The following is a 27,788-nucleotide window of genomic DNA, read 5'->3' on the forward strand; positions in this document are numbered from 1 at the left end:
AAACTCTAGTGTAATGTATGCTTCAGGTCTTGTCAGAGCAGTGTAAGAATCTGGTAAACTGCACAATAATATTGCTTCTATATGACTTTCCTTAATGTCTTCAACAACTGATCTCAGCTGTGTTACCACCCCCATCATGGAGTTTATATGCTCCTGCATGCCTTTCCTTGCACTTAATTTCATCTTGTAAAGTTTTCTTAGCAGGAATAGTTTGATTTAAGCTGGATCTTTTAATCCTTATGTGGGTTTACTGATCATCATCCACTAATAAGCTGATAATAGCTCTTGCTTGTCTATTTTTCTTATCCCATGTCTGATTATTAATATTATTGGGTCTGTCTGTAGTGACTGCCTCCCATACATCATCTTTAGACAATAACATCTCCAGTTTGAACTTCCATAACTGATAGTTCTCACTGTTCAGCTTAGCTACTGTGAGTATCAGCTCTGAACTGCTGCTCATATTTGACTTATTTGTTTTACTTGTTCGGAGAGAATTGCTCTGAAGTATTCTTTTGCATTCAAGTACATGCATTACATTCAACTAAGCATATATTTAGGGCAATTCATTTTGTCAGAAGATATACAGAGACCAAGGATCATCCTCCCCATGTTTTCCACTTTTGGATCACTATTGGGACTATGCAGTTATTACTGAACTGAAGCTGATGTGTAGAATCATTTTGGAGCTGTCACATTCATCCTGGACTTTTGTCTGAATCCAATGGCTCTGCCTTCTGTTTTCAATATTTTCATTTTTTTATTTTTCAGTTTATTTATAAGGGCTTTTGTATATTATTTTATTTTAATATATTATGCAAGAATGATGCATGCGACTTTTTGTTTTATATCTCTGTTTACAAGGCCTAAGCTGTCACATTACATGGATGAATATTCTTCTCTGATGCACAGTTTCACTTCAATTATATGCAATATTCAATAAATAATTAAATGTTACATTTGGATCTCTTTGGGCAATTGTTTACCACAGTTTGGCTTTCTGGTGCTTTTTAGGTGTCTGTATTATGCTAAATGCCTCTTAGCAACAGGCTGAGGGCATTTAGCAAAATGTGTGCATTGCCCCTTTAAGAGCAAGGTTCTGCATGTGTGTACAAGGCATGCCACAGGTTGCTTCTGTGCCTGGTAACCATGAAACTGGGAGCACACAGGGGACCGCCCCGAGTGCCACGGTGGTGAGTACACCAGTGTTCCTGCATGGAGGAGACATCATGCATGTGTAACACCCCAGGTAACCAGTTGTTACAGTGATGTTGTCTTCCTTTCAGGGAGGGCAATATCGTGCTTGGAGGCAAGGAGGATTCCCTTTATCAGATAAAACACCTACATGCAACACATTCTGAATCCAGGCCAGAAGGGGGAGCTCTGAACCCAGATTCAGGGGAACTTCCCCAGCTTTAAGTAGTCTGGTCTGGAGGAGGAATTAGATCAGTCTGGAGAAACAGTGGAGGAGTGAAGAGTGAGAGCAGAGAGTGGGGCTGTGCAGCCACATGTGAGCTGCAGCTCCAGGAAAGCAAGATCACCTGAAAGGTTGGAATGTAGTGAGCATCTGAGGAATGAAGCACAGGAGCAGGAAAGGGCTTAGAGGGGAGCTGTGATCGGGCACCCTCTGAGCCGAAGCGCAGGATCCAGGCACTGGGAGCCCGAGGCTGTGTTGTATTCCATGTCACACAGCAGAACCTGAGAGCAAAGGAATTTATGTAACTTGTCCGCACCCACACCTGAAGGTGCAGCAGTACGCAAAGAGCCCAGGTCGGGATAGAGACCCTATAAAAAGGCTTGTACTGCCCACCATATGGGTAACTGTCCTGGAACAGTAGAGAGAGGAATTTGTCAGCAAGCCACAGGCAGCATGGACTTTGCATACTAGTGAGTCACCCGCCAGGGCCGTGGGGAACTCGGTACCGGGTCCTGCGTTTACAGGGGGATGTCACGGTGGCGACGCAGTCCGTGGCCCTGGGCGCCCATGTAAAAGGGAAAGGTCTTTAAAGGGAATAAAGTTTATGTTCGTGATGCCACCTGTGGTATTCGGTCAGTGGGGACCGACGCTGCTTTAAGGGGTCCTCTGGGGTGATGTTATGGCAGCTAGATGGTATAACTTCCCACAGGTGAAGTATATCCCCAGGGCTCCCACTGTGTAGATGGTAGATGGTGAATGGTGCAGTAAAAAATGAGGACACAGGGTTGCAGTCTCTTTACCTTGTTTATTGTTGACTTCAGGCAGCCACAGTCCAGGGCACCAGATCACAGGGCAGGCAGGGTCCGGCCGGTTTGGAGGCAAGTTCGGAGTCCCCTTATCCAGGTGGAAATTAAAGCCTTCCTCTAGTGCCATGGTGTTGTAGTCCCTAACTGCCTATGGCTTCAGATAAGGTACTCACAGATGGTCTCTCTCTCTGTCCCTGGTATAGGAGAGGACATAACCCATATGACTGGTGCCTTGAGTCTGTTTATAGGTAAATGTATTCAAGCCATAAAACAGCAAACAGCTGCATTTTCCTGCCTTAAGTCTCTGATGGTCCTAGTGGGTTCCCTGGACCTGGACAGGCGCTCCGGCTTGTGAAGTGCTGTTAGCCATCTTTTTCTTTTTGAGTCTGTTTATAGGGATTCTAGCATGCCCCGGGCTCTAAAGTTGTCACCGTGTCTTCTGGGTATTAAGGCGGACAGGTAACGTGAAGTTCAACTGTCCTGCCGGTCTCTGCTGTAAGTCGTGGAGGGCCTTACAAGCAGCCTGCTTGGGGCTGGTCTCCCCCTGGTATCGTCTCCTGTGCTTGCTCTCCTGCACATTCACTGCAATCAATTCGGCTTTCTGTATGTCTCTTTCCAGGAACTGCTGCACTGCGGCTACACAGCTCTATAAACGCTCTTCTGCCTCAGACTGATCCAGTCTGTTTCCTGGCAAAAACTGTTCTCAGTTCTGACTAATTACTTTCCCTCCAAAGCTACCTTATTTATGGGGATTCACCTAGTAAATAGGATCAAAAGCTCCCCCTGGTGGCCTGGGGTGTGAATGTGTTGCATGCTTGTGTTTACCTGGTTACAGCTTTCTCTTCTTGCCTTCAAGTGTAACATCACCTCCCCGTGAGGGAAATAATGCTACTGTGATGACCAGGACCCTGGGGCGCCACACTAGCGCGAGTAGGAAGGCTTACAGACCTTACCTGGGAAAGGGATCCACCTTTGCCTTCAGGCTGGCCGGACCATATCACCACCTGTTCCTGGTACCCTGGACTGTGGCCTGCTACAACCAGTAAACCAGGTAAAGACGTTGCAACCTTGTGTCCTCCATTTATTTGCCAGCATTCAACACCCTTGCCATACACATTGGGAGCCCTGGGGACCCCGCTTCACCTGTGGGAAGCATCACCATCTTTGCTGCATTAACATCACCCCAGAGAACCGCTTTAAGCAGTGTCGTTCCTCTCTGACCAAGAACCACAGGTAGCATCACGAACACAAACTTTATTACAAATCCCTTTGAAGGACCTTTCCCTTTTACTTGGGCCACGGACCAGGTCGCAGCCACCGTGACATCCCCTTTAATGAAGACAGGACCCAGTACCGAGTACCCCATGGCCCTGGCGGGCGACTCAACTTGGCATCACGAACAGGATGGACCGACCCGAAAAATCGGGTCCTGTGTGTCATGGACTGTAATGGACTGTGTGAAATTGTTTAATGGCCACCATTATTGCACCACGAGGTGGATAAAGAACAAAGAGGATGTGTTGCCATGGGTGGAGTTCAAGAACCTGCGCAAAATCTGGACTCACCCCCTACAGAGACTTTAATGCCAAAAGAGCATGACAGACAAGAGGACGGATCCGCCTCCAGAGATGGCTGGTGGGAAAGTGGAGCAGAGACTGCCCACGAAGTGAAGAGAAGGAAGAGGATGGTGGAAAGCGTGGCCACAGCATGGCTGCATGCTACCCGGTGAGAGCGATGGCGGGCAGCAGTGGAGAGCCGCCAAGACCTGCCAAGAGAGAGGATGTCCCCGGTCAGCAACAAGAAACCCCAGACCTGATGACGACCTTGGATCCAGAGCTCCTTGATGCAGAGATGGAGGAGCTGGCCTGACGACTCCTGTGGACCCAGATGACAGCGGTAGCCGCATGGAAGGAATTCCTGATAAGGAGGATGACGACCACACAGCCTCAGACCTACCCACCAGCGCTCACAACCCCGGTGGAGCCAGAAAGAATGGCACTGCTGAAAAAGATAGTGGTGCCGACGAAAGACCGGGAGCCTGCACCTTTAACCCCAGTGGAGCCGGAAAGGGAGATGCTGCCAATGGAGATGACAACGTCACAGCACCAGGCCCTGTAACCAGTGCACCTGACCCCAGGGGAGGTGGGAAAGGACACCGGAACCGGAGAAACAAGTGCGCAAACTGTCACGGTAGCTGAGGAAACCCTGGTGGGACCCCTAGCATCCCCGCCGATGCTAACGCCCGGCCAGGCAGCAATAACCACTACAGTAACCTGGGACCGAATGACAGATATGGGGGATAAGCTTACTGACCCAATTGTACCAGAACCCTCACTCCTGAAGGCGTGCAGATCAAAAGAAACCATACGCTGGAGGCACCCTAAAACTGACCTAATATTATTCCCAGTAGAGGCCCAAGCAGCAGCCAACTGTGTACAAATGATAGAGAAAGAGGAGTACAGTATACAACAAATTTTAAAACTTGCTGCGGAAGAAAAGCAGCGTAGAGCTAAATGGGAGGTGATGGAGGAATGCAATGTGCTGGCTAAAGCCCGTTCCCGCAAAACTAGACTTGTGGATAGAGGACCAATAAGATCAGGATCTGTTGTCACCTTTAACCTGGACAGAGGATTTGGATTCATAAAGAAACATGGTGAAACTGCAGAACTGTTTGTAAACCGCAGAGACGTGGAGTCACACCTCTTAAAGGGACACCCTCACCATGACCTTTTTCCAGGAGACAAAGTCACCTTTTATCGGCACAATGGTGAAAGGGGATATTATGCCCTACATGATAAAAGGTGCCCAGTACAATGTACCAATACCAGTGTAGCCACTGAGAGTGGAGTGCAAAGCCAGAATGTCATATACTCTTATGTCATGGTGTACAGCTGAGTTAAAACTGTATTGAAATACTGTAGCTAATATCAGAGCACACTATTCATATTAATAATCTGTTGACTGAGTTTTTAAAAGGCATTAAAGGGGTATTCCCATCTCCAAAATCCTACCCAAATATGTAGTAGGTGTAATAATATTAGCAAATACCTCTAATTATAAATGTAGTATAGTTTATCTAATTCTCTATGTCGCTTACCTCATGTGCAGGCATTGCAGTAGCTTAGATATCCATGGTTACGACCACTAAGAGCTGTCTGTCACTATATGAGTGGTCGTAGCCATAGATTCCTAAGCTGCTGCAATGCCACACATGAGGTAAGCAACATAGCGAATATGAAGAACTATGGTAAATTTCTAATTGGAGGTATTTGCTAATACTATTATTATTATACCTACTACATATTGGGATAGGATCTTGGCAAAGGGAATACCCCTTTAACTATATTTTCCAGTTTTGTTTTTTTTTCTTTTAATCCTAGAGTGGTAAAGTTTGCTTTCTTCAAGTGGATAAAATGCTTTTGTGCTTTCAGAGGTAAAATGTACTTTGTTGACTCTGCAGTCACTTCAACAAGTATAATCTCTCGTAAGATGAAATATGACACCGAATCTGCATGGACCGAAAAATATAATAGCCGGGGTTAAGAGCAAACAAGTACGAATAAACAACAGAACTGAGATTTATTTTCTGTTAGCTTGACATAGAAAAAAGAAAGAATAGTCTTATCTGCGCCTTCACTGCTTGATGGAATAGAGATTGCAAAACTTTTATTGCTGATGACATCTAGTGGGCAGATTTCATAATGCAAACACAATTCGTATGTGAACAAGGTGATACTTAATATGTCTTGTACTGAATTGGACCCTGTTAACTCACAATACTTTCAACTTAAAACCTAATAGTCAATGTCTAATTATTTAATTTAAAAACTAACCTCTTTTTGTAGTTTACATTAATGGAAAATTCCCCAATTTGCATATTATATTTCCCAGAGGAGCATTGCACGGCGAATAAGCCTCCTTACCTTGACAAGCCAGAGATGGTATGTCACTCTCCATAAGGAGAAACGATACCCCTTAGACCCCAGTCCAGAGCCTCTCACCTAGCCATATCAGTTCTCCTGCTTCGCACTGACGAGGGCCAACAGCCCGAAACACCGTGTCTGCGAATTGAGATACTGATTTGGCTTTTATCCTAAGACTCGTTAAAGGGTTGCACGACTCGTTAAAGGGTTGATTGTGACTTGTAGGATCGCTACTTCCAACAGGTGGCGCTATAGAGTTTAAGTCCTCTTTTTCTCAGAAGAGGCAATTTGCATACTACTCTTTAGTTACATTTGAGTCTTCCAGCCCTGGAAAATCTCTAGTGGAACTTTGTCATGGGGCTTAGGCTGCGGTCACTTCCTTCTTCTAATTGTACCTCCATGAAAAGGGACATTATCAAGGGGTTATGGCCACGGTCACTCCCCATAGCTGCTTTCACTTCAATGAAACAGGATATCATCAGTGACGTTTGTTTCAGGCGCTGGGCACATTTAAAGGGAGCGAGCATTCTGAGCACGCATAACAATTTATACCTGCCTCACCTTCAGTATAATAAACACAAGACCAGACACTAAACAGATATCACTGATGATGTCCCGTTTCAGGGCCTGAAAAGCCGCTGTGGAGAGTGAATATAGTGCCAGGCCCTGATGACATCCTGCTGATGTACCACTTCAATTAAAAGAAGGGAAAGTAACTGTAGCCTTGGTCCCTTGATGATGCTCCTTTTGAGACTCCCCAGAGCATGCAACTTGAAAGTTAAAGAATATTCTCACACAGGAATCAGATGTAATAAGTGATTGGTAAGTGTGGCACCCCTAGGGGTATTTGCCACAAAAACAGTTACTGACACTGGATACAAATACTAAAATAGCAAGACTGCACTACCACCTCCGGCCAGAAGGGGGAGCTCCAGAGACTCCCCTTGATCTATTCTGGTCTGAGAGAAGAACTGGCAGTTGGGCTAAGGAGCTGAAAGTGAGAGGTCATACAACTGAATTTCTAACAGTCCTATGACGGTTTCCAGGCCCAAATCACCGGCCTGAGGAGAAAAGGGACAGAGAAAAAGGACATTGTGAGAACCGGGTAGCATTAATCACTACCCAGAACAGGCGCAAAGATGGATACCGGATCCGTGGCTGTATTCATTAAATATAATACAGCAACCGGAAAAACGTGAGGTGATATCAGCTTCACTAGGGCCGGACGCAGCAACAGACACAGAGTTCAGCGGTACTCCTGGAGGGGGTAAGCCGATAAAAGGACTCGGGTTGCCCGTCGAACCTGGACCCGGAGGGGACAGATTGGGCCGGCAGCCAGTTCACATACAGCAGCAGGGCCACACAGAAACTGCGTACAATAAGAGGCGAAGACCCCGGCAGGGTCAAAGTAACTCAGAGTTCCCATACAGACTCCGGTGACAGGACTGGTTGTAAATCCCTTTATGTTGAAGTAAACTGGTTAAACGTTTCAGTGCCTCAGACTTTCATTTGGACAATAGCTATCTATCCAGGATCAGGATCATCACCGCTGGGAGAACCTGTTGCTGATCAAGTAAGTGCCTGTTCCCTCATGATACCCCTTACACTGTGCATTGCCTGAGGCCACAGCACCGGGTCAAGCCAACCGTGACATCTCCCTCAAGAGACAGACCCCATTGGTCCGGTGCTGGGTACCCCGGTCTCCTGGGCGTCACAACTGGCATCACGAACAGGATTCAGCCAGCCCGTATACCGGGTATTTTGTGCCGTGATTGGAGTCCAAAACTGTGAAAACTTGGATGAAAAATCTTGAAAATTGACTTTATTAAAGAAAATTCCATTTCCCATTAAAAACTATTGAAAGTGACTTTTCCCCATTGGTTATAATGGAGTAAAGATGGCCGCCATCACCTCATAACCGTTAGGCACGAGACTGTTAATTGAGCTATGCCATTACCTGAGCCCCAGTCTGACTGAAAAACTTCAGAATCCGCCATTACAGAGCGCGTGGCGGGCGGGAGCAGCAGGGGGCGTGTCATTGTGGGCGGCACCTAGCTGAGCGCTCTGACGTCAGAGCAAGGGAAAAACCAATCCTGCTGCGCAGCGTAACGAATCTACACTATCCCGACGGAAGCGGAGGACCGGAAGGGTCCGAATTAACTAAGGGGGCACAGTATGTCGCAGCACGGAGACGCCGCAGCACCCGGCGACGCTAATGCAGCTGAAAGACAGAGTGTCGATAGAGAGTCCGGTAGCGCAGCATTGCAAGGAGCGGCGCCCATCATGCCGGTGCTGATGCCATATACCCCGGGTGGCCCGTGGCTTCCAATGTATGAAGGTGAGCCTAATACCCTTGACGATTTCAGAGAAAAGATGCTGGCCCATTTTGACATGTTCCCCGTGGGTGAAGTTCAGCGTGTTAGTCTCCTGATGATGCAGTTAAGTGGCCATGCTAAAGGTACTGTCACACTAGACGATATCGCTAGCGATCTGTGACGTTGCAGCATCCTCGCTAGCGATATCGTCCAGTGTGACAGGCAGCAGCGATCAGGCCCCTGCTGGGAGATCGCTGGTCGGGGAAGAAAGTCCAGAACTTTATTTCGTCACTGGACTCCCCTTAGACATCGCTGAATCGGCGTGTGTGACACCGATTCAGCGATGTCTTCGCTGGTAACCAGGGTAAACATCGGGTAACTAAGCGCAGGGCCGCGCTTAGTAACCCGATGTTTACCCTGGTTACCATCCTAAAAGTAAAAAAACAAACACTACATACTTACCTACCGCTGTCTGTCCTCCAGCGCTGTGCTCTGCTCTCCTCCTGCTCTGGCTGTGAGCGTCAGTCAGCCGGAAAGCAGAGCGGTGACGTCATCGCTCTGCTTTCTGGCTGCCCGGCGCTCACAGCCAGACCAGAGAAGCAGAGCGCCGAGGACAGACAGCGGAAGGTAAGTATGTAGCGTTTGTTTTTTTACTTTTTAGGATGGTAACCAGGGTAAACATCGGGTTACTAAGCGCGGCCCTGCGCTTAGTTACCCGATGTTTACCCTGGTTACCGGAGACCTCGGGATTGTTGGTCGCTGGAGAGCTGTCTGTGTGACAGCTCTCCAGCGACCAAACAGCGACGCTGCAGCGATCCGGATCGTTGTCGGTATCGCTGTAGCGTCGCTTAGTGTGACGGTACCTTAAGCAAGAAGTCACAGCATGGGCAGCTAATCTAAAAGGCACTGTTGAACGCATATTTGCTGGATTAAAAGCTACATTTGAAACCACGGCCAGCAGCAAAGCTAAAATACGATTCTTTAATTGCAAACAAAAAGCTAATGAGGGCGTGAGAGACTTTGCCTTAAACCTGCAGGAAGCCCTTAAATCACTTACACTGGCTGAACCCATTTTTAACATCGGAGCGGATAAACTGCTAAGAGATCAATTTATTGAGGGACTCTACACCCCTTCTCACCGGGGGCATGTGAGCATGCTTGTTTTTAAGAACCCTGAATTGACATTTGCCCAATTAAAGGAGAGCGCTATACGTCTCCAGCTGGCAGAGGCACCTCGGGATCAGGATCCTGCGCAACCCATGGCAGAGGCACCTCAACAACAGGGAGTGCCAGTGACATCAGCTATGTCTGGGGCCATTGCTAAGCCCCTGGGGCCCAGTACTAATGAGGCTCTTCAACAAAAGCTTGACTCTTTAGCTGATGTTGTTGCTTCAATGGCTAAAACCATGCAGGAGATGAGAGGACACAAGATGGAGTTGGCAAACTGTAGAGAGGATGTTCCATGGATGAGACCCCGGAGATACCCGACATGGAGAGGACTACCCCGCGACCGCTACCAACCGGATGGACAGCCCATTTGCCGCCGTTGCCAGCAGCCAGGCCACTTTGCACGAGATTGTGATTTAAACGGGAATCCCCTGGGAATGCGGGCCGTTTCGCAGGAATGAACTTTCAAGGCCCAACACCCTGTCACGACAGGTACATCGGAGGACGACCCATTATCCCTATCGTGCTGGACGGAATTCCCCTCAACGCTTTGCTGGACACAGGTTCCCAGATTTCATCTATACCGTATATCCTTTATAAGAGGTACTGGGCTGATGCAGATATTGATAAAGGGCCCTCTGATGTTGAACTAGATATATGGGCCAGTAATGGTAAGTTGGTACCGAAACTAGGATTCAGGGAGATGACCATAAAGATTGGTAAAGTAGAATTGAAGAAACAGGGTATAATTGTTGTTGATATTGACCGGCGGAACTGTGAACCCACTGTATTGATAGGAATGAATGTGTTAGAGAACTGCTTTTCCGAAGTTATTTCAGTCTTACAGCAAATTGCTGAAACTGCCCAATCCTACCAGCAGAGAGTTCTCCGGAGGGAAATAAAAGTATTGATGTTAAGGCAACAGGTAGAAGTTGCAGGTGGAGAAATCGGCAGTGTGAGGGTAAGTGATCCAACGTCTATTGTAATCCCACCAAAAACAGAAATGCTGGTATGGTGTAGAGCAGCCATTGGTACTAAGGGACGAGATTATCAAGCCTTAATAGAACCAGTGTACACCGACAGCAGGCCCACTATACTCACAGCACGAGGGGTAGTCTAGGTACACCGGGGACGAGTGCCGGTACGACTTTTGAACTGTGGAGAGGAAGAGGTCACTTTGCCAAGGTATGCTACAGTGGCAAAGCTATTTACTGTTGACAACAATCCCATCACAACCATTGAGCCCTTAGAACCAACCTGTCAGGTGGAAGTCAACGGCTCAGATGGAGAATTGGAGGATTGGTGCCAACAGCTACACGTGGGCATAAATTCAACACCTACCCATCAAAAACAAGGGGTGTATAGGCTAGTGACGGAATATGAACAAGTCTTCAGTAAACACCCATTGGACTTCGGACGGATAGAAGGGGTAGAACACACAATCCCCACCGGTGACCATCCCCCAATAAAAGAAAGATATAGACCCATACCGCCCGCTCACTATCAATGTGCAAAAGATATGCTGAGGGAGATGAAACAGGCCGGGGTAATAAGAGACAGCTGTAGCCCCTGGGCGGCCCCTCTAGTGATTGTCAAAAAGAAGGACGGAACCATGAGAATGTGTGTAGACTACCGGCGGATTAATAACATCACCCATAAAGACGCCTACCCCTTGCCTAGGATAGAAGAGTCCTTGACTGCTTTGAAATCTGCTAATTATTTTTCCACCTTAGACTTAACAAGCGGGTATTGGCAAGTCCCTGTGGCTGAGAGAGATAAGGAAAAGACGGCATTCACCACACCAATGGGTCTATGTGAATTTAATCGCATGCCGTTCGGACTCTGCAATGCATCCGGTACCTTCCAGCGGCTGATGGAATGCTGCCTCGGACACAAGAACTTCGAGACCGTCCTCCTGTACCTAGATGATGTGATCGTCTACTCAAAGACTTACGAACAACACTTAATAGACCTGGCAGAAGTGTTCGAAGCCTTATCCAGGTATGGCATGAAAGTCAAGCCATCCAAATGTCACCTTCTCAAGCCAAAGGTACAGTACCTGGGACACATCGTGAGTTCGGATGGAGTAGCACCAGATCCCGAGAAAATAAGCGCCATAAGGGATTGGCCAAGACCTACCAGCGCAAAAGAAGTGAGACAATTCCTGGGATTGGTGGGTTACTATCGCAGATTTATAAAAGGATTTACCAAGTTGGCAGCACCCTTGCAAGACACCTTGGTAGGGCAGACGAAGAAACCTTCAAACCGAAACCCTCCTTTTCAGTGGAACGACGAAAGGGAAGACTCCTTTGAACAACTAAAGAAGGCACTAACCGGAGAAGAGGTTCTGGCATACCCAGATTACCATCAACCTTTCATTCTCTACACCGATGCCAGTAATGTGGGACTAGGAGCGGTGCTGTCACAAAAGCAAGAAGGTCGGGAGAAAGTAATCGCCTTTGCAAGTAGAAAGCTCCGGCCTACTGAAAGAAATTCAGAAAATTACAGCTCCTTCAAATTGGAACTACTGGCAGTAGTTTGGGCTGTGACTGAACGTTTCAAACACTATCTGGCCGCTGCAGAATTTATTGTCTATACTGACAACAATCCGTTGACCCACCTGGACACAGCCAAATTAGGTGCGTTAGAACAGCGATGGATAGCCCGGTTATCTAATTACAACTTCATAATCAAGTATCGAGCAGGTCGCAAGAATGGAAATGCCGATGCCCTATCCCGGATGCCACACTTGAGAGATGTAGAAGAGGAAACGGGGGAGCTTGAAGAAATTGAATTACCAGCCTTCCATCGTCCCAAGGCAAAACATCATCAGTCAAGTACCTATCAGAAACAACAAGAGGTGAATTTTAATCCGTTAGCACACCATAGATGGGCTGACACCCAAGACAGCAATCCGGCTGTGAAGTTGGTGAAGGAACTGCTGACAGAGCAAAGTGCGTATCCCGATGGGGATGCCCCAGAAGAGACGCATCAACTCTGGAAAGAGAGAGGCAAAATGTTCCTGTATCAAGGGAAGCTCTGTAGAAGGTACACCAATCCGAAAACACATGAATTGGTTTGGCAAATTATCGTGCCTAAACAAGATGTCAAGATGGTCCTCGAAGCTTACCATAATGGTGCTGGTCACTTCGGTTGGAAAAAGTTAGAAGTACTTCTAAGAGAAAGATTTTATTGGGTCGGGATGAGAAAATCAATCGAACAGTGGTGCAGAAACTGTGGCCCGTGCAACCTCAGAAGAAACAATCAAAAGAACCAAAGAGCACCACTGCAGCCCATAATCACCAAACAACCACTTGAACTTGTAGCCATAGACCACGTGAAGTTGACACCAAGCCGGTCCGGCTATGTCTATGCCTTGACCATCGTGGACCATTATTCACGCTTCTTGGTAGTAGTACCCGTAAAAGATCTGACAGCAAAAACAGCGGCCAAAGCGTTCCAAACGTACTTTTGTAGACCCCATGGATATCCGGAACAGGTTCTCACCGACCAAGGTACAGCCTTTGAATCAGAGATCTCCAGAGAATTCTGTAATATGTATGGTTGCAAAAAGATCCGGACGACGGCCTATCATCCACAAACAAACAGCTTATGCGAGAAGATGAACCATATTGTAATAGACCTACTAAAGACTTTACCTGAGACAGAAAGGAATCAATGGCCAGAGAAATTGCCTGACTTGGTGGATCTGTATAATCATGTCCCGGTGAGCTCCACCAACTGCACCCCAGCTTACCTTACAACTAAAGACTTTACCTGAGACAGAAAGGAATCAATGGCCAGAGAAATTGCCTGACTTGGTGGATCTGTATAATCATGTCCCGGTGAGCTCCACCAACTGCACCCCAGCTTACCTTATGCGTGCAAAACCCGGCCAATTACCAATCGATCTAGAAATGGGAATTCTGAAACCAGATGCAGAAGTTCAAGACTCCAATTGGGATATCATACGGCAAAAGCAATATCGCCAAGTGCAAGAGAGTGTGGAAAGAAGCCTTCAGCAAACTAGAGAAAGACAAGAGCGAACTTTCAACCAGAATGCTCTAGCGACCCCATTAAGACCGGGTGACCAAGTGCTCAAGAGAAACCGTCGAACCAATAAACTAGACAATCAGTGGGAAGCCGTACCCTACACAGTTTTACCAACAAGAATGGATAATCCTAAAATGTGTCTCATTAGCAAAAACGGAGGCTTAACATCTGTACTAGTGTCAAGAGACAATCTTAAATTATGTCCGGAAGCATTGAAAGAGCCAGAAGTTGTCCAGCCAGAACCAGAAGTTATTCAACCCATGCAGGTCCAACCAGTAAAGGAAAAAGAAGAGGAAATGTATCACACCTGTATAGGAGACTTTCCCAAAATCCTACTAACATACCATGGTGCAGTAGTGGTTCCCATGGTGGCCTTTTACCCAACACCGAACCCAATACCAGAAGTCCCAAGACAGGAAGAGGCTGACCCCGTACTACAGGAGGTTCCAGGCCAGGAAGAACAGATTCCTGATCAGAGTAATCCCATTCACGGTGGACTTGCCAACTCCATAGTCGTGGAATTATCTTTAGCAGAGCGGGCAGATACTACATCCACAGTAGACAGTAGTACACCACATGAAGAGACACCGCTATTACGTAGATCACAGCGTAGTACCCAGGGTCAATTACCGGACAGGTATGCGGATTACCAACTATAAAACTATAGTCATTGTTATCATTCTGCAACGTTTAAGCCCAGTACCTACAGAGACTTGTCTGTATGAACTTATTGCACATTCTTGAACTTTTTATCAGCCCGGAGGCACTAAATCAAAGCTCCGGAAAGACTGCTTTTTGAACTTTGCTTTTTGCTCTTTTTGAACTTTCTTTAGACTTTATATTGGTAACTCCGTTGGAAAAATGGAACTAAATTCTTGGACACAAAGTGCAGTGCCTTTCCTAGTACCTTCAAGGATAGAACTGTATTAATGGACGCTATTTGAAGTGACTCTTTACAGAACTCTATTTTTGTTTCCTTGAGTGGTTTTTGTAACTTTTCATTTTTAAGACTCTGTACATATTAATTGTTATTTCAAAATGTTATCGTCCCACAGTCCCGGAGTACTGTTCTTAACTAAGGGGGAATGTGGCACCCCTAGGGGTATTTGCCACAAAAACAGTTACTGACACTGGATACAAATACTAAAATAGCAAGACTGCACTACCACCTCCGGCCAGAAGGGGGAGCTCCAGAGACTCCCCTTGATCTATTCTGGTCTGAGAGAAGAACTGGCAGTTGGGCTAAGGAGCTGAAAGTGAGAGGTCATACAACTGAATTTCTAACAGTCCTATGACGGTTTCCAGGCCCAAATCACCGGCCTGAGGAGAAAAGGGACGGAGAAAAAGGACATTGTGAGAACCGGGCAGCATTAATCACTACCCAGAACAGGCGCAAAGACGGATACCGGATCCGTGGCTGTATTCATTATATATAATACAGCAACCGGAAAAACGTGAGGTGATATCAGCTTCACTAGGGCCGGACGCAGCAACAGACACAGAGTTCAGCGGTACTCCTGGAGGGGGTAAGCCGATAAAAGGACTCGGGTTGCCCGTCGAACCAGGACTTGGAGGGGACAGATTGGGCCGGCAGCCAGTTCACATACAGCAGCAGGGCCACACAGAAACTGCGTACAATAAGAGGCGAAGACCCCGGCAGGGTCAAAGTAACTCAGAGTTCCCATACAGACTCCGGTGACAGGACTGGTTGTAAATCCCTTTATGTTGAAGTAAACTGGTTAAACGTTTCAGTGCCTCAGACTTTCATTTGGACAATAGGTATCTATCCAGGATCAGGATCATCACCGCTGGGAGAACCTGTTGCTGATCAAGTAAGTGCCTGTTCCCTCATGATACCCCTTACACTGTGCATTGCCTGAGGCATCTCCCTCAAGAGACAGACCCCATTGGTCCGGTGCTGGGTACCCCGGTCTCCTGGGCGTCACAATAGGAATTTTCAATTGATATAAATTACAAAAATGGTTCATTTTTTAAATGAAATAGACACTGACTATTAGGTTTTGGATAACCACTTTAACCTCTTCACCCTCCATGCCAGTTTTCACCTTAAAGCGAGCCTTTCATCAGGATTTTGCACACAGGCCGCCCAGAGCGCGAAAATCTCTTTAACTGAAAACTGCAAATACAGATTAAACAACAACCACAAGACAGATTTCATCAACCAAGGTATAATTTTAATCAATGTTACAGTGCCAACCTGAGAGTTTCTGTAGTTTTTTTTTACATTTGAAGTGACATTGGGGAGCCTATATGACAGAAAATACCCAAAAGTCACACTTCCGCGGTTGCGCGGGCTAGGAGGTACTCGGTAGCCAGGCAGGCAGTCTATCAGGGATGTCACAGTGGCGATTGCTCAGCACAGTGGCCCTGACTGGGCAAATGAAAAGGAAATATTTACAGGGGATAATAGCTTATGGTTGTATTGTGACGCCAGCTGAGGTGTCTGGCCAGTGATGGCCAGCACTGCAAGTGGGGTCCCCAGATAGATGGTAATGCAGCAAGATGGATCACTCCCCTCAGCAGGAGAATGTCCCTGGAGCAATGATGGGGGTTGTAGTGGGTAGTGCAGCAGAAAGAAGCAAGGAGAATAAAGAATTCAATCTTTACCTTTACTGATGGATGCAGGTTGAATCCATGGTCACTAAGTACAAGCTCCATCCGATCTGGACACAGCTGGAGTTCACTCCACTAAGTGGATAGAATGATCCTTCCGTTCTGTGTCTGTCTCTTTGGACATTCAGCAGCTTGTGAGCTGATCTGTACTCCCTGCTTGTCTATTCTGAAGCAGCTCCAGCCAGCATACATTGTGAGCCCCTTTTGGAAGCTGTCCTCTCAGTCCCAGCTCTGAACTCTCTACAATATGGTGCTTCTGGTGCTGCAGGGGTGGCCAGAGAACCTGCAGTTCCCCGGTCTTCAGATTCTGCTCCTAGGATTTGCAATCCCTGGTGGCCTAGGGCTCTGGCGCCCTGTTCTCTTTGTAATCCTAGGGTGAGCTTTCCATAGCTGCAACTCCTGGAAACTCCATGTGCTCTCCCTTCCCTTCCTTGCACTACACTGCACTACTCTGCTCTAACTCCTCCCCCCCAGCCAGAAAGGACAGTCACCCTACAAACTAGGAGTTTGTGCTCCCCTTCTGGTCAGGGATCAGCAATGTGTGTGGATGTGTGGTTTGCTCAGTGTAGGGAGCTCCATTTAATTCCAGACATGATACCACCACTGGCTAGGAAGGTGATACCATTGTGGCAGCCAAACTGCAGGGGCGCCACAGCACCATTTTAAAAACTGCACCCATCAAAGTGCTCAAAACCACATTCAAGAAGATAATTAAACATTCCCATGCTTCACACGAATTTGTTTTTTGCGACTTTTTCCCTAATTATGTTCGTACAAATTTAGTATCACAATATATGTACAATTGATCCAGTTGATATAGTTACTGTGATTTCTTTTTGTTCTCATGAAGTGTTTTGACGAGGAATTAAAGAAATGTGGAAGTAAACAACAAACATTTTACTTTTTTTTTTTTTACTAAAATGTTACTTTAGCCACAATTGTTTTATTTTCACAAGGGTAAGAGGAGAAAATAGAACCCAAAATTATTTGTACAATTTCTCCTGAGTATTCTGATACCTTATATGTGGAGGAAAAACTACTGTTTGGGTGTATTGGCAGAGCTCGGAAGGGAAAGAGCACCAGTCGACTTCTTAAATGCAACATTGGCTGGAATCAAAAGAGGAAGTCATGTCACATTTGGAGAGCCACTATTGTGCCTAAACAGTCTAAACCCCCACAGGTGACCCCATTTTGGAAATTAGGCCCCTCAAGGAATTTATCTAGACATGTGTGAGCAGCTTGATCCCCCAAGTGATTCACAGAAGTTTACAGCATTGAATTTAAACATTTTATTCCTCCCACAAAAATGTTGCTTTAGCCTCAATTTTTTTTCATTTTTATAAGAATAACAGGAGAAAATTTACCCCAAAATTTGTTGTGTAATTTCACTTGAGTATATTAATATCCAATATGTGGTTGAAAATTACTTTTTGAGGCACTGTGCAAAATTGAGAAGTAGCGCCATATTAGAGTTTAGATTTTCCCGGAATGGTTTGAAGGTGCCATGTCACATTAGTAGAGCCCCTGAGGTTCCAAAACAGCAGAAATTATTTTGCATAATACACACCCCAATTAATTCATCTATGGGTACATTGAGCATGTTGACACCATTTGTGATTCACAGAATTGTATACCATTGGGCTGTAGACAGAGAAATTACATTTTTACCCCTAAAATGTTTTAGCTACAAGTTTTTAATTTTTATAAGGATTAATACGAAAAAATGGAGCTCAGTTTGTTGTGCAATTTCTTGTGAGCATGCCAATACCCTACATGTAATAGGAAACTACTTTTTAGGCACAGTGCAAAGCTCAGAAGGGAAGGAGAGCCATATTATAGTGCAGATTTTACTGTTATGATTTGCGGGTGCCGTGACCCACTGAGAGAGCCCCTGAGGCGCGTGCCAGAAAACTAGAAACTCCCATTAGTGACCCTATTTTACGAACTTCACCTCTCAATAAATTCATTTAGGGGTGCGGTGATCATATTGACACCACTAGTGTGTCACTGAATTTTATATCGTTGGGCAGTGAAGAAAAAATTATGACATTTTTACCATAAACATTTTGTTTTAGTCCCAGATTTTACATTGTCACACAGGGAAATGGGTAAAAATGGCCCCAAAATTCGGTCCCATAATTTTTGCTGAATGAAGAAATACACTACATATGGCTGTACAGTACTACTTAGCCACACGAGACTTGGGACAGATGGAGCATTATATGCCTCCTGGAGCAAAGATTTTCCTAGATAGTTTGCTGACTCCATATACAGCGCCCCTAAGTGCTAGAAGAGAAGAGTAACCCGTCATGTGACCCCATTTTGGAAAATGCACCCATCTGGGAATTTAAGTACAGCTATAGTGACATTTTTTACTCCAAAGGTGTTTTCCAGAAACAAGCAGCAGTGGATGTTACTGAATGAAAATTACAAATCTACTATTGTAGAGCTCTTAATTTGTAATGCTCAGTACATTGTAGTACCTAGTATATTTTGGCCAGTTTGTGCTTCTGGAGACATGCACATGTAAATTATACGAGCTTGTAGGATGCTAACAGGTGCGTAGGACACAGTGACACACAGGAGGCAGAGCAAGGGTTAATAGGTATTTTATGTAAAACAATAGTAGGTAAAGCAGGGGGGTACTATTATAAAGGTAACAACAGTTTACCTTATCAGTCTCTGGGCCTTGGTGGAAGGTGGCAGGAAGATCCCTTGGTGGTGCTGCAGGCGGCGCGAGGTGTCTCCGATCCAGTCCTGCAGAAAGGCTATGCACTGTCTTCTTGTTGGGGTGAATCCTCTGGGGCCTTCGACACGTGGTCTCCTGGTATGGGGTCACGAGATGTGGTAGAGGTGTAGGTCCGTGCCACAGCAGACATAGCAAACAGTTCAGCAGACAAGGCTGCAGAAGAAGCACAAAGTCCAGCTGTCACAGCCACAGGAGCAGGCCAGTTCTCAGTGGCCACTGCAGGGATATGACTAAGCGGTGCCTCTGCGGTGGTCAGCGGAACGATGCTGTGCAGTCCGTACTGGTCAGTGTATGGTGTGGAGGTCTCTCTGAGCTGTGTGTCATAAGTCAAGATGGTTTTGCTAACCAGGTATGATGGCACGAATGGCTGGCATGGGTAAGTCGAGAGGGAGTCAACCGTCTCTGTGCTCACACACTGGTTCCCCACCAAAAGCCCCATCTTCCCGCACGCACTGCTATTTAAGTCAGAATCACGCCCACCAGTCAGGTGTCCTAGCCTGCTGCGTCAGAAATCTCTTACCACCAGAATAATGGTGACAGTCCTGACAGTTCCAGCCCAAACAAGCAGGAGGGACCGTCAATCTGGTCCACCTCCCTACAAGCTCTCAAAAATGCCAAACATATGGATGATAAATGAAGTTTAAGCACGCTGGGGCTCAGAAACAAGCGGAGCATTTGTATTTGGGAGTGCAAAATTTGCAGAATCTCTTTTTGGGGGATTAGAGCCTTTTCACTTTTCCAAAGCCTTTGTACTACCATAAAAGGGAAGCCCCCTACATTTGTGTTAGCAGATGATGGACCTGAGTGGGTACTTTTTTGTGGATAGATTTGAAGTTTTTGTTGGGAGCATTTTACATAACATTTTGAAGCATCACATATATAACGTGCTCTACGCTGAGCACTTACATCAGGGTTTCCATCCAAATTTCTGAGTGATGTGATTCAGATGAAACATCTGAGGGCTAAATTCACTATAATGAAACAGCAGACTTAGTCTGGACTCCATCTGGCCTCTGTTCAGCGTTGTCCTTTTTGCAGAAGTGCACTAAAATGTGGTTGACCGCACTTTTATATATGCTTCAAAACACACCGGATCATCGGTCAGATAGTGTCCACTGTGCCTCCATCTTCCTCATTTAAATCTCTGAGTTACATGATTCAGATGAAACCCCAGAGGGAGCCACTCACTATAATGAGGCAGCAAAGTTACTTTAAACTGTGTCTGGTATCTGTTCAACGTTGTTCTTCTTCTATGAAGTGCACCAAATTGTGGCGGATTGCACTTTTATACACGCCTAAAAAGACAGATACCACCAGATCACAGGCCAGACAAAGTCCACAGTGTCTCCATGTGCCTCATTATAGGGAATCCTCCACCAGGTGTTCCATCTGAATCACGTATTTGAGACATTTACATGGAAAACCCAGGTATAAATGCTCAAAGTAGAGCTCAGGATAAATGTGAGCTGAGCCTTACTGCAATCTTTGGGAGGAAGAATGAACAAACCAACAGCAGGTGAAGAATTTTTTAAATTTATTTTTTATGTCATTCCTTGTGTAGTATACAGTTGGTATGGAAAGTTTTCAGACCCCTTTAAATTTTGTATTCTTTGTTTCATTGCAGTCATTTGGTAAATTCAAAAAAGTTTGTTTTTTTCTCATTTAATGTACACTCTGCACCTCATATTGACTGAAAAAAACAGAAATGTAGAAATGTTTGCAAATTTATTAAAAAAGAAAAACTGAAACCTCACATGGTCATAAGTATTCAGACCAATTGCTCAGACACTCATATTTAAGTCACATGCTGTCTATTTCCTTGTGATCCTCCTTGATATAGTTCTATTCCTTAATTGGAGTTCAGCTGTGTTTAATTAAACTGATAGGACTTGATTTGGAAAGGCACACACCTAACTATATAAGACCTCACAGCTCACAGTGCATGTCAGACCAAATGAAAATCATGAGGTCAAAAGAACTGGCCAAGGAGCTCAGAGACAGAATTGTGGCAAGGTACAGATCTGGCCAAGGTTACAACAGAATTTCTGCAGTACTCAGGGTTCCTAAGAGCACAGTGGCCTCCATAATCCTTAAATGGAAGAAGTTTGGGACCACCAGAAGTCATCCTAGACCTGACCGTCCAGCCAGACTGAGCAATCGTGGGAGAACGGCCTTGGTGAGAGGTAAAGAAAAACCCCAAGATCACTGTGGCTGAGCTCCAGAGATGCAGTAGGGAGATGGGAGAAAGTTCCACAAAAGTCAACTATCACTGCAGCCCTCCACCAGTCAGGCTTTTATGGCAGAGTGGCCAAATGGAAGCCTCTCCTCAGTGCAAGATATATGAAAGCATGCATAAAGTTTGCTAAAAATAACATGAAGGACTCCCAGACTATGAGAAATAAGATTCTCTGGTCTGATTAGATGAAGATAGACCTTTTTCGGTGATGATTCTAAGTTGTATGTGTGGAGAAAACAAGGCACTGCTCATCACCTACCCAATGCAATCCCAACAGTGAAAGATGGTGGAGGCAGTGTCATGCTATGGGGGTGTTTTTCAGCTGCAGGGACAGGACGACTGGTTGCCATTGAAGGAAACATGAATGCGCCAAGTACAAAGATATCCTGGATGAAAACATCTTCCAGAGTGCTCTGGACCTCAGACTTGGCCAAAGGTTCGCCTTCAAACAAGACAATGACCCTAAGAACACAGCTAAAATAACAAAGGAGTGGCTTCAGAGCAACTCTGTGACCATGCTTGACTGGGCCAGCCAGAGCCCTGACCTAAACCCAATTGAGCATCTCTGGAGAGACCTGAAAATGACTGTCCACCAATGTTCACCATCCAACCTGATTGAACTGGAGAGGATCTGCTAGGAAAAATGGAAGAAGATCCCAAATCTAGGTGTGAAAAACCTGTTGCATCATTCCCAAGAAGACTCATGGCTGCACTAGCTGAAATGGGTGCTTCTACTCAAAACTGACCAAAGGGTCTGAATACTTATGACCATGTGATATTTCAGTTTTACTTTTTTAATAAATTTTCAAAAATTTCTACATTTCTGTTTTTCAGTCAAGATGGGGTGCAGAGTGTACATACCTACATACTTTTTGCAATGCTTTATAACTGTCAGTGCTGCAGAAACAAAACCCTCTTAGATCATGCTCTGAGAATGGTCCTAACAGGCTTTCTGTAGCCTGTGACAACATGTCATCGTGACGACCTCTGGTCCCCATAGCAACGATCAGCCCCTCACAATGACGTTGTGGTGGCACTGAACGGAGGGGAGAGGGAGCCCCCTCTCTCTCCCTGACTTCCGAATCCTGCAATCAATATTGATGGCAGCATTTAGGGTGTTAAACAGCCAGGGTCTGTGCGGGCACCGCTCCTTGCAGTGAGAGCTGGGTGTCAGCTTTCATGTTAGCTTAACACGCGGCGGCGATCCCATGCGCACAGCCCCTGTGTGATCCTAGGTAGGGGATCTCTTCCCAGCCAGAACATATGGATACATCTAAGGTCATGAAGAGGTTAAAGGGACTCTATCAACACAGAATGACTGTTCAAACTAAGTCCGAAAACTTGGGGTTTTCACAGCGGAGCAAATGATTTAAATGCACCTTCCCATCTGCTTATTGTCCCTCTATCTCCACCCTCCTTCCTTATTTGATTGATAACTCTGGCTTTATAGAACCAGAAAAGGGTGGAGATAGAGGAAAAACGATCAGGTGGGAAGACGTATTTAAATGATTGGCCCCGCCATGATGCATCGAACGGCAGGACTTAGTTTGAAGAGTCATTCTGTGCTGACAGAGTCCCTTTAATTGTATCAATTCATAAAACTTCAAGTCCATTACATGCATCCAATGCATTTTAAATAGTTTATTCTTACTTATGACACAGTTGGCCAAATGTACTAGACATTATTGTTTATTAACTGATGTAATAAAAATGGAATTACTCTGAGTTATCTGTATCTAGATATACTGTAATAATAAAGTCAACAAAAAGGTGAGAGATTATCTTTCTTGTTAATTAGTTTACATTTTCTTTGACGTTAACAAACTTTTCCCATACATAAAATGACTTGGTCCCATTTTGGTTGATGTTAACGAATCTATCAACTCCGAGCTTAGTTTTGCTCATTTAAGATCTCTTCCTTTTCTGAGATCAGTGGACAGACTTTTTCAGAACTGTTTTTAGATACTTCACAACTGTTATACTTTTATGTGGGAAAATAAAATTTAGAATAATAAAATCATCTTTTCCTCTAACTCCTTGATGTCACATTTTGAAACACAGTTCTCCTTAAAGAAAATTTGAGGTGTCCTTCATCGCATTATGTATTTTAAAGTTCGAAATGCAGCGTATGTAGGAGGAGGCATCCACATGTTGTATTGCGCAAACTTGTCTTTTTTTGCATAATTTCTCACAACCTTCTGGGGTATCAAAGTTCACTACGTAATTCTTGCAGTAATTATGGAAGTCAACGCTTCTTGGCTTTTGAAATCTTCCAATAAGTTCTTGCAAACTTTCAGGACGTAGATCCGGTATGTTGTACTCTTTGGTCATAATATATTCCAGTTTCCACATGGCTTCTTTTCTTAGGTTTGCATCAGTAAGATTTAAATAGTAATGCCAGAGGTCCTAAAACACAGTAATACAATTTTTAGGAGGTTAAAGCTGACCTGTTAAATTTATACTGATATGAATAGCAGTGCTGATTGCTCTGATGAATCAAAGGAGCCCACCCCCTGGCACCCCTTCAATTAATGCACTTTCACTTGCACAATGAGTGTGAGGCTGCACTCCCCTCCTCCCTCTACTTCCATTATACAATATTTCGCAATTGGAGGTTGGTGGGGGTTGCTGATCATTTCCATAAAGCAGATGTCACTTCAACTAATCAAATGAACTACAAAGTTTTATACATTTAAGGATTAATGATCGGTCTGCTATTAATATTTTAGATGGTAAAACCTAATATGTTTGGGAGTTGGGTCATGAAATGTAGTATAAGAATGTTTGTCATGTGTGAAAGTAAAAGACAAATTAATTATGGGAATGAAAATTGCTTTATCTCAGGACAATCCCAAGAAATATGACAGATAAGAATTAGTTCAAACTTAACAAAATACACTATATGAACAAAAGTATTGAGATCCCTACACATAACATCTACAGGAACTTTCATGACTTAAAATTCTACAACCCCATCCCAAAAAGTTGGGATGCTGTGTAAAATGTAAAGATCACACGAATGCAGTAATTTGGAAATCTGTTATAGCCATATTTTATTCACAACAGAACAAACAACACACACTAGAAGGTGAAAATCAACACTTTCTTTCTCATTTTAAAATAAATAAATAAATTAGAAATTGTCTCCTTTGCGACACCATACAGTTTTGAAGCCATGAGCTTCAAAAAAATTTATCTAGGTCCCATCCCTTCAAAATATATTTCCCCAGTAGTCTTCATATTTTTCAGCATGGGCCCTGGTATATTGTAAGGGTTTTTTTGTGCATGACATTTAGGAGAAGCTTTCTTCATGGACAACATCCATGAATGCAATTCCTCAGCAGTTGACACCATATTGTGTCACGAGAAACACACAACTCAGTTTGGATTTCTACCTCTTTAGCTAAGCAGTGAACTTGCATATTGATTTTCTTCAATCCTTCTTAACAGAAGACTCTCTTGTTAAGGTGATACCTTCCGAGGTCACCCTGAAACTCTGTGTGATGCTCGAGTTACATCTTTCCTATATGTTTATATCACTTTTTGCTACAAAATTTTGTCTGATAATTAAAGATTTGCTGATATTCTTGTAGCCTTCTCTATTCTTGTGTAAAAAAAAATATTTCCTTTCTCAGGTTTTGTGACATTTCTCTTTCATGTGGTGCTATTCCTGACAGCATGAAATATGAAGATTTTTTTTATTATCAATTTATAGTCAACTGTCTGACTGACACGTGTTTTCTGAATAATTAGATTTAGCTGAGGTTGAATTCTTGATAATTAGACTTTTGTAGTCTAAACTTAAGTTTTGCTTCTAAGATTTTTATTGGGGTGCATTAATTTTAGCAACATGGTCTTGAATGAATTTGCTAGGAAAATCACCTTTTTGGGTTTGCAGAACAACAAATCTTGTTAGTAATCAATGACCCACATTTGTGGGAGTATGTTGTGACACAGTATCCCATACAATACATAATTTTAATTCTGAAAGGAAACTAGGTTTTCTGACAAATCTCTTGGAGTGTACTCATTTATGCTGAACACTGTATTATGAGTATAGGTAACCACTTACCTTTAAGCTGTAGCTATTAGTATCATATTGATACAAGCGGAATCCTGGGTTATTTGAATCCTGTTCACTGGCGGACTTAATAGGTGTTACAGCTGGTGCAACAAATGCAGTTCCAACTGGCTTGTCTGAAAAATAACAATGAATCATTGATGAATGTGTCCAGAAATTGTCCAGTTCTGTGTGGCTCAAGAATCATGGCATTACGTTTGGAACGTTGGCATTCCTGAAAAGTTTGGTGCTTGAATAGGGTCCCACCCAGTAGTTTAATAATGTAGAAAACATATCGCACTCATAGATAAATGAAAATAAAAGCTTTCATTTTTGCATAAAACAGTTCACAGTGTATCACTATGATGTTTTGGTCTACTCTAGAATTCAGAATATCACAATAAGATATACAGAATAACAATGTACTTACAAAAACACAGTAAGATTACAGGACCTACTTAGACCTTTCGGCTCTAAAGTCTGAAGGCTAGGATCCAAATCAACTTTCTTTTTTTCAATTGCTAAATACAGTCACCTCCCTTTTTAAATCGGGGAACCTTTTCCAATGCTTGGAATCTTAAAGGGAATCTGTCAGTAGGATCAACACTCCTAAGCCGTTTATATGGGCATCTACTATATAATTGTCTAACGGTCACTTCCGTCTTTCTGTCCTTCTGTCTTTCTGTTTGTCACGGATATTCATTGGTCGCGGCCTCTGTCTGTCATGGAATCTAAGTCGCTGATTGGTCTCGCCAGCTGCCTGTCATGGCTGCCGCGACCAATCAGCGACGGCCACAGTCTGATTAGTCCCTCCCTACTCCCCCGCAGTCAGTGCCGGCGCCCGCTCCATACTCCCTGCAGTCACCGCTCACACAGGGTTAATGCCAGCGGTAACGGACCGCGTTATGCCGCAGGTAACTCACTCCGTTACTGCCGCTATTAACCCTGTGTGACCAAGTTTTTACTATTGATGCTGCCTATGCAGCGTCAATAGTAAAAACATCTAATGTTAAAAATAATAAAAAAAAATAAATCATTATATACTCACCTTTTGCGGCGCTCTGGTAACCTCCGGCAGGTTCCGGTGCCAAGAATGGTATGGGAGAAGGACCTGCCATGATGTCACGGTCATGTGAACGAAACGTCATATGACCGCGACTTCATCACAGTGCCTGCACACCTGCGCGAGAACGACCTGCCGTGACGTCACGGTCATGTGACCGAACTACAAGGGGCCCTCGGAAGGTGAGTATATGTTTATTTTTTATTTTTTAACCTGTGACATACGTGGCTGGGCAATATACTACGTAGCTGGGCAATATACTATGTGACTGGCCAATATACTACGTGGCTGGGCAATATACTACGTAGCTCTGTGCTGTATACTACGTCACTGGGCAATATACTACGTAACTGGGCAATACACTACGTGGCTGGGCAATATACTATGTGACTGGGCAACATACTACGTGACTGGGCAATATACTATGTAACTGGGCAATATACTACGTAGCTGGGCAATATACTACGTGGCTGGGCAATATAGTACGTGACTGGGCAATATACTACGTGGCTGGGCAATATACTACGTGGCTGGGCAATATACTATGCGGCTGGGCAATATACTACGTGGCTGGGCAATATACTACGTGGCTGGGCAATATACAACGTGGCTGGGCAATATACTACGTGGCTGGGCAATATACTACGTGGCTGGGCAATATACTACGTGGCTGGGCAATATACTACGTGGGCTGTGCAATATATTACGTGGTTGTGCAATAAACTACGTGGACATGCATATTCTAGAATACCCGATGCGTTAGAATCGGGCCACCGTCTAGTGAAGGTCATAAGAAGCTGAATAAAATAATAACTTGACATCTGCAATCTGATGTCTTCCTGAGAAATCCATGCTTTTCTTATATATACCATAGCCTGGAAGAGCTCATTTACATAATCGGATAAAAGTGGATTTCTCAACAGCAAGTCATCTGATATGAGACATATACGTGTCATTCTCTTCATATTAATAGTTAGATAGATCAAATGTGGTGACAGATTGCCTTTAACTGTGACACACAATTGTATTTGCATCATTTATATCTTGTTTTCTAATCAGACCTTTCTCTTCACAGGACCATCTTCATCACCTACTGGCTCCATGGTTAGATCAATCAGAGGGTTTGTTTTATCATTCCTTAATTTTTCTTATTTTATTTTATCTTCTGTGATTACTTATCTATTAAGCATATCTCACTATCCCTTCTACTTATCCTTCTATGCTATTCCTCTTTGTTTCTACCCCCTCCACCTTCCTATTTCCTATCTTTACATACACCAGTTCTATTATTCATATTTATCTCAATTCCCTCCATGGTTTAATTACATGCATCATCTATACATTAACTCTCTCACTTGCGTATTT

General features: G+C 44.5%; 1 protein-coding gene and 1 long non-coding RNA gene across 5 annotated transcripts in view; one reads left to right on the forward strand and one right to left on the reverse strand.

The window, feature by feature from the left end:
• Window positions 1–27,788, forward strand: part of LOC138637435 (uncharacterized) — a 34,614-nt gene that overhangs the window by 4,357 nt on the left and 2,469 nt on the right. Inside the window, exon 2 of the long non-coding RNA XR_011312396.1 lies at window positions 27,499–27,544. This is a non-coding gene — a long non-coding RNA (uncharacterized lncRNA). The remainder of the gene's footprint in view (window positions 1–27,498; window positions 27,545–27,788) is intronic.
• SMPDL3A (sphingomyelin phosphodiesterase acid like 3A) overlaps window positions 22,974–27,788 on the reverse strand; it is a 45,875-nt gene continuing 41,060 nt past the window's right edge. For all 4 annotated transcript variants that reach the window (XM_069726129.1, XM_069726132.1, XM_069726130.1 and 1 more), the window contains 2 exons: window positions 25,373–25,497; window positions 22,974–23,706 (listed from right to left, as the gene is read on the reverse strand). In XM_069726129.1, coding sequence (XP_069582230.1) covers window positions 23,368–23,706; window positions 25,373–25,497 — 464 coding nt within the window. In that variant the 3' untranslated portion in view covers window positions 22,974–23,367. The remainder of the gene's footprint in view (window positions 23,707–25,372; window positions 25,498–27,788) is intronic.

Source organism: Ranitomeya imitator, chromosome 5, assembly GCF_032444005.1.
Source record: "Ranitomeya imitator isolate aRanImi1 chromosome 5, aRanImi1.pri, whole genome shotgun sequence".
Lineage (NCBI taxonomy): Eukaryota > Metazoa > Chordata > Amphibia > Anura > Dendrobatidae > Ranitomeya > Ranitomeya imitator.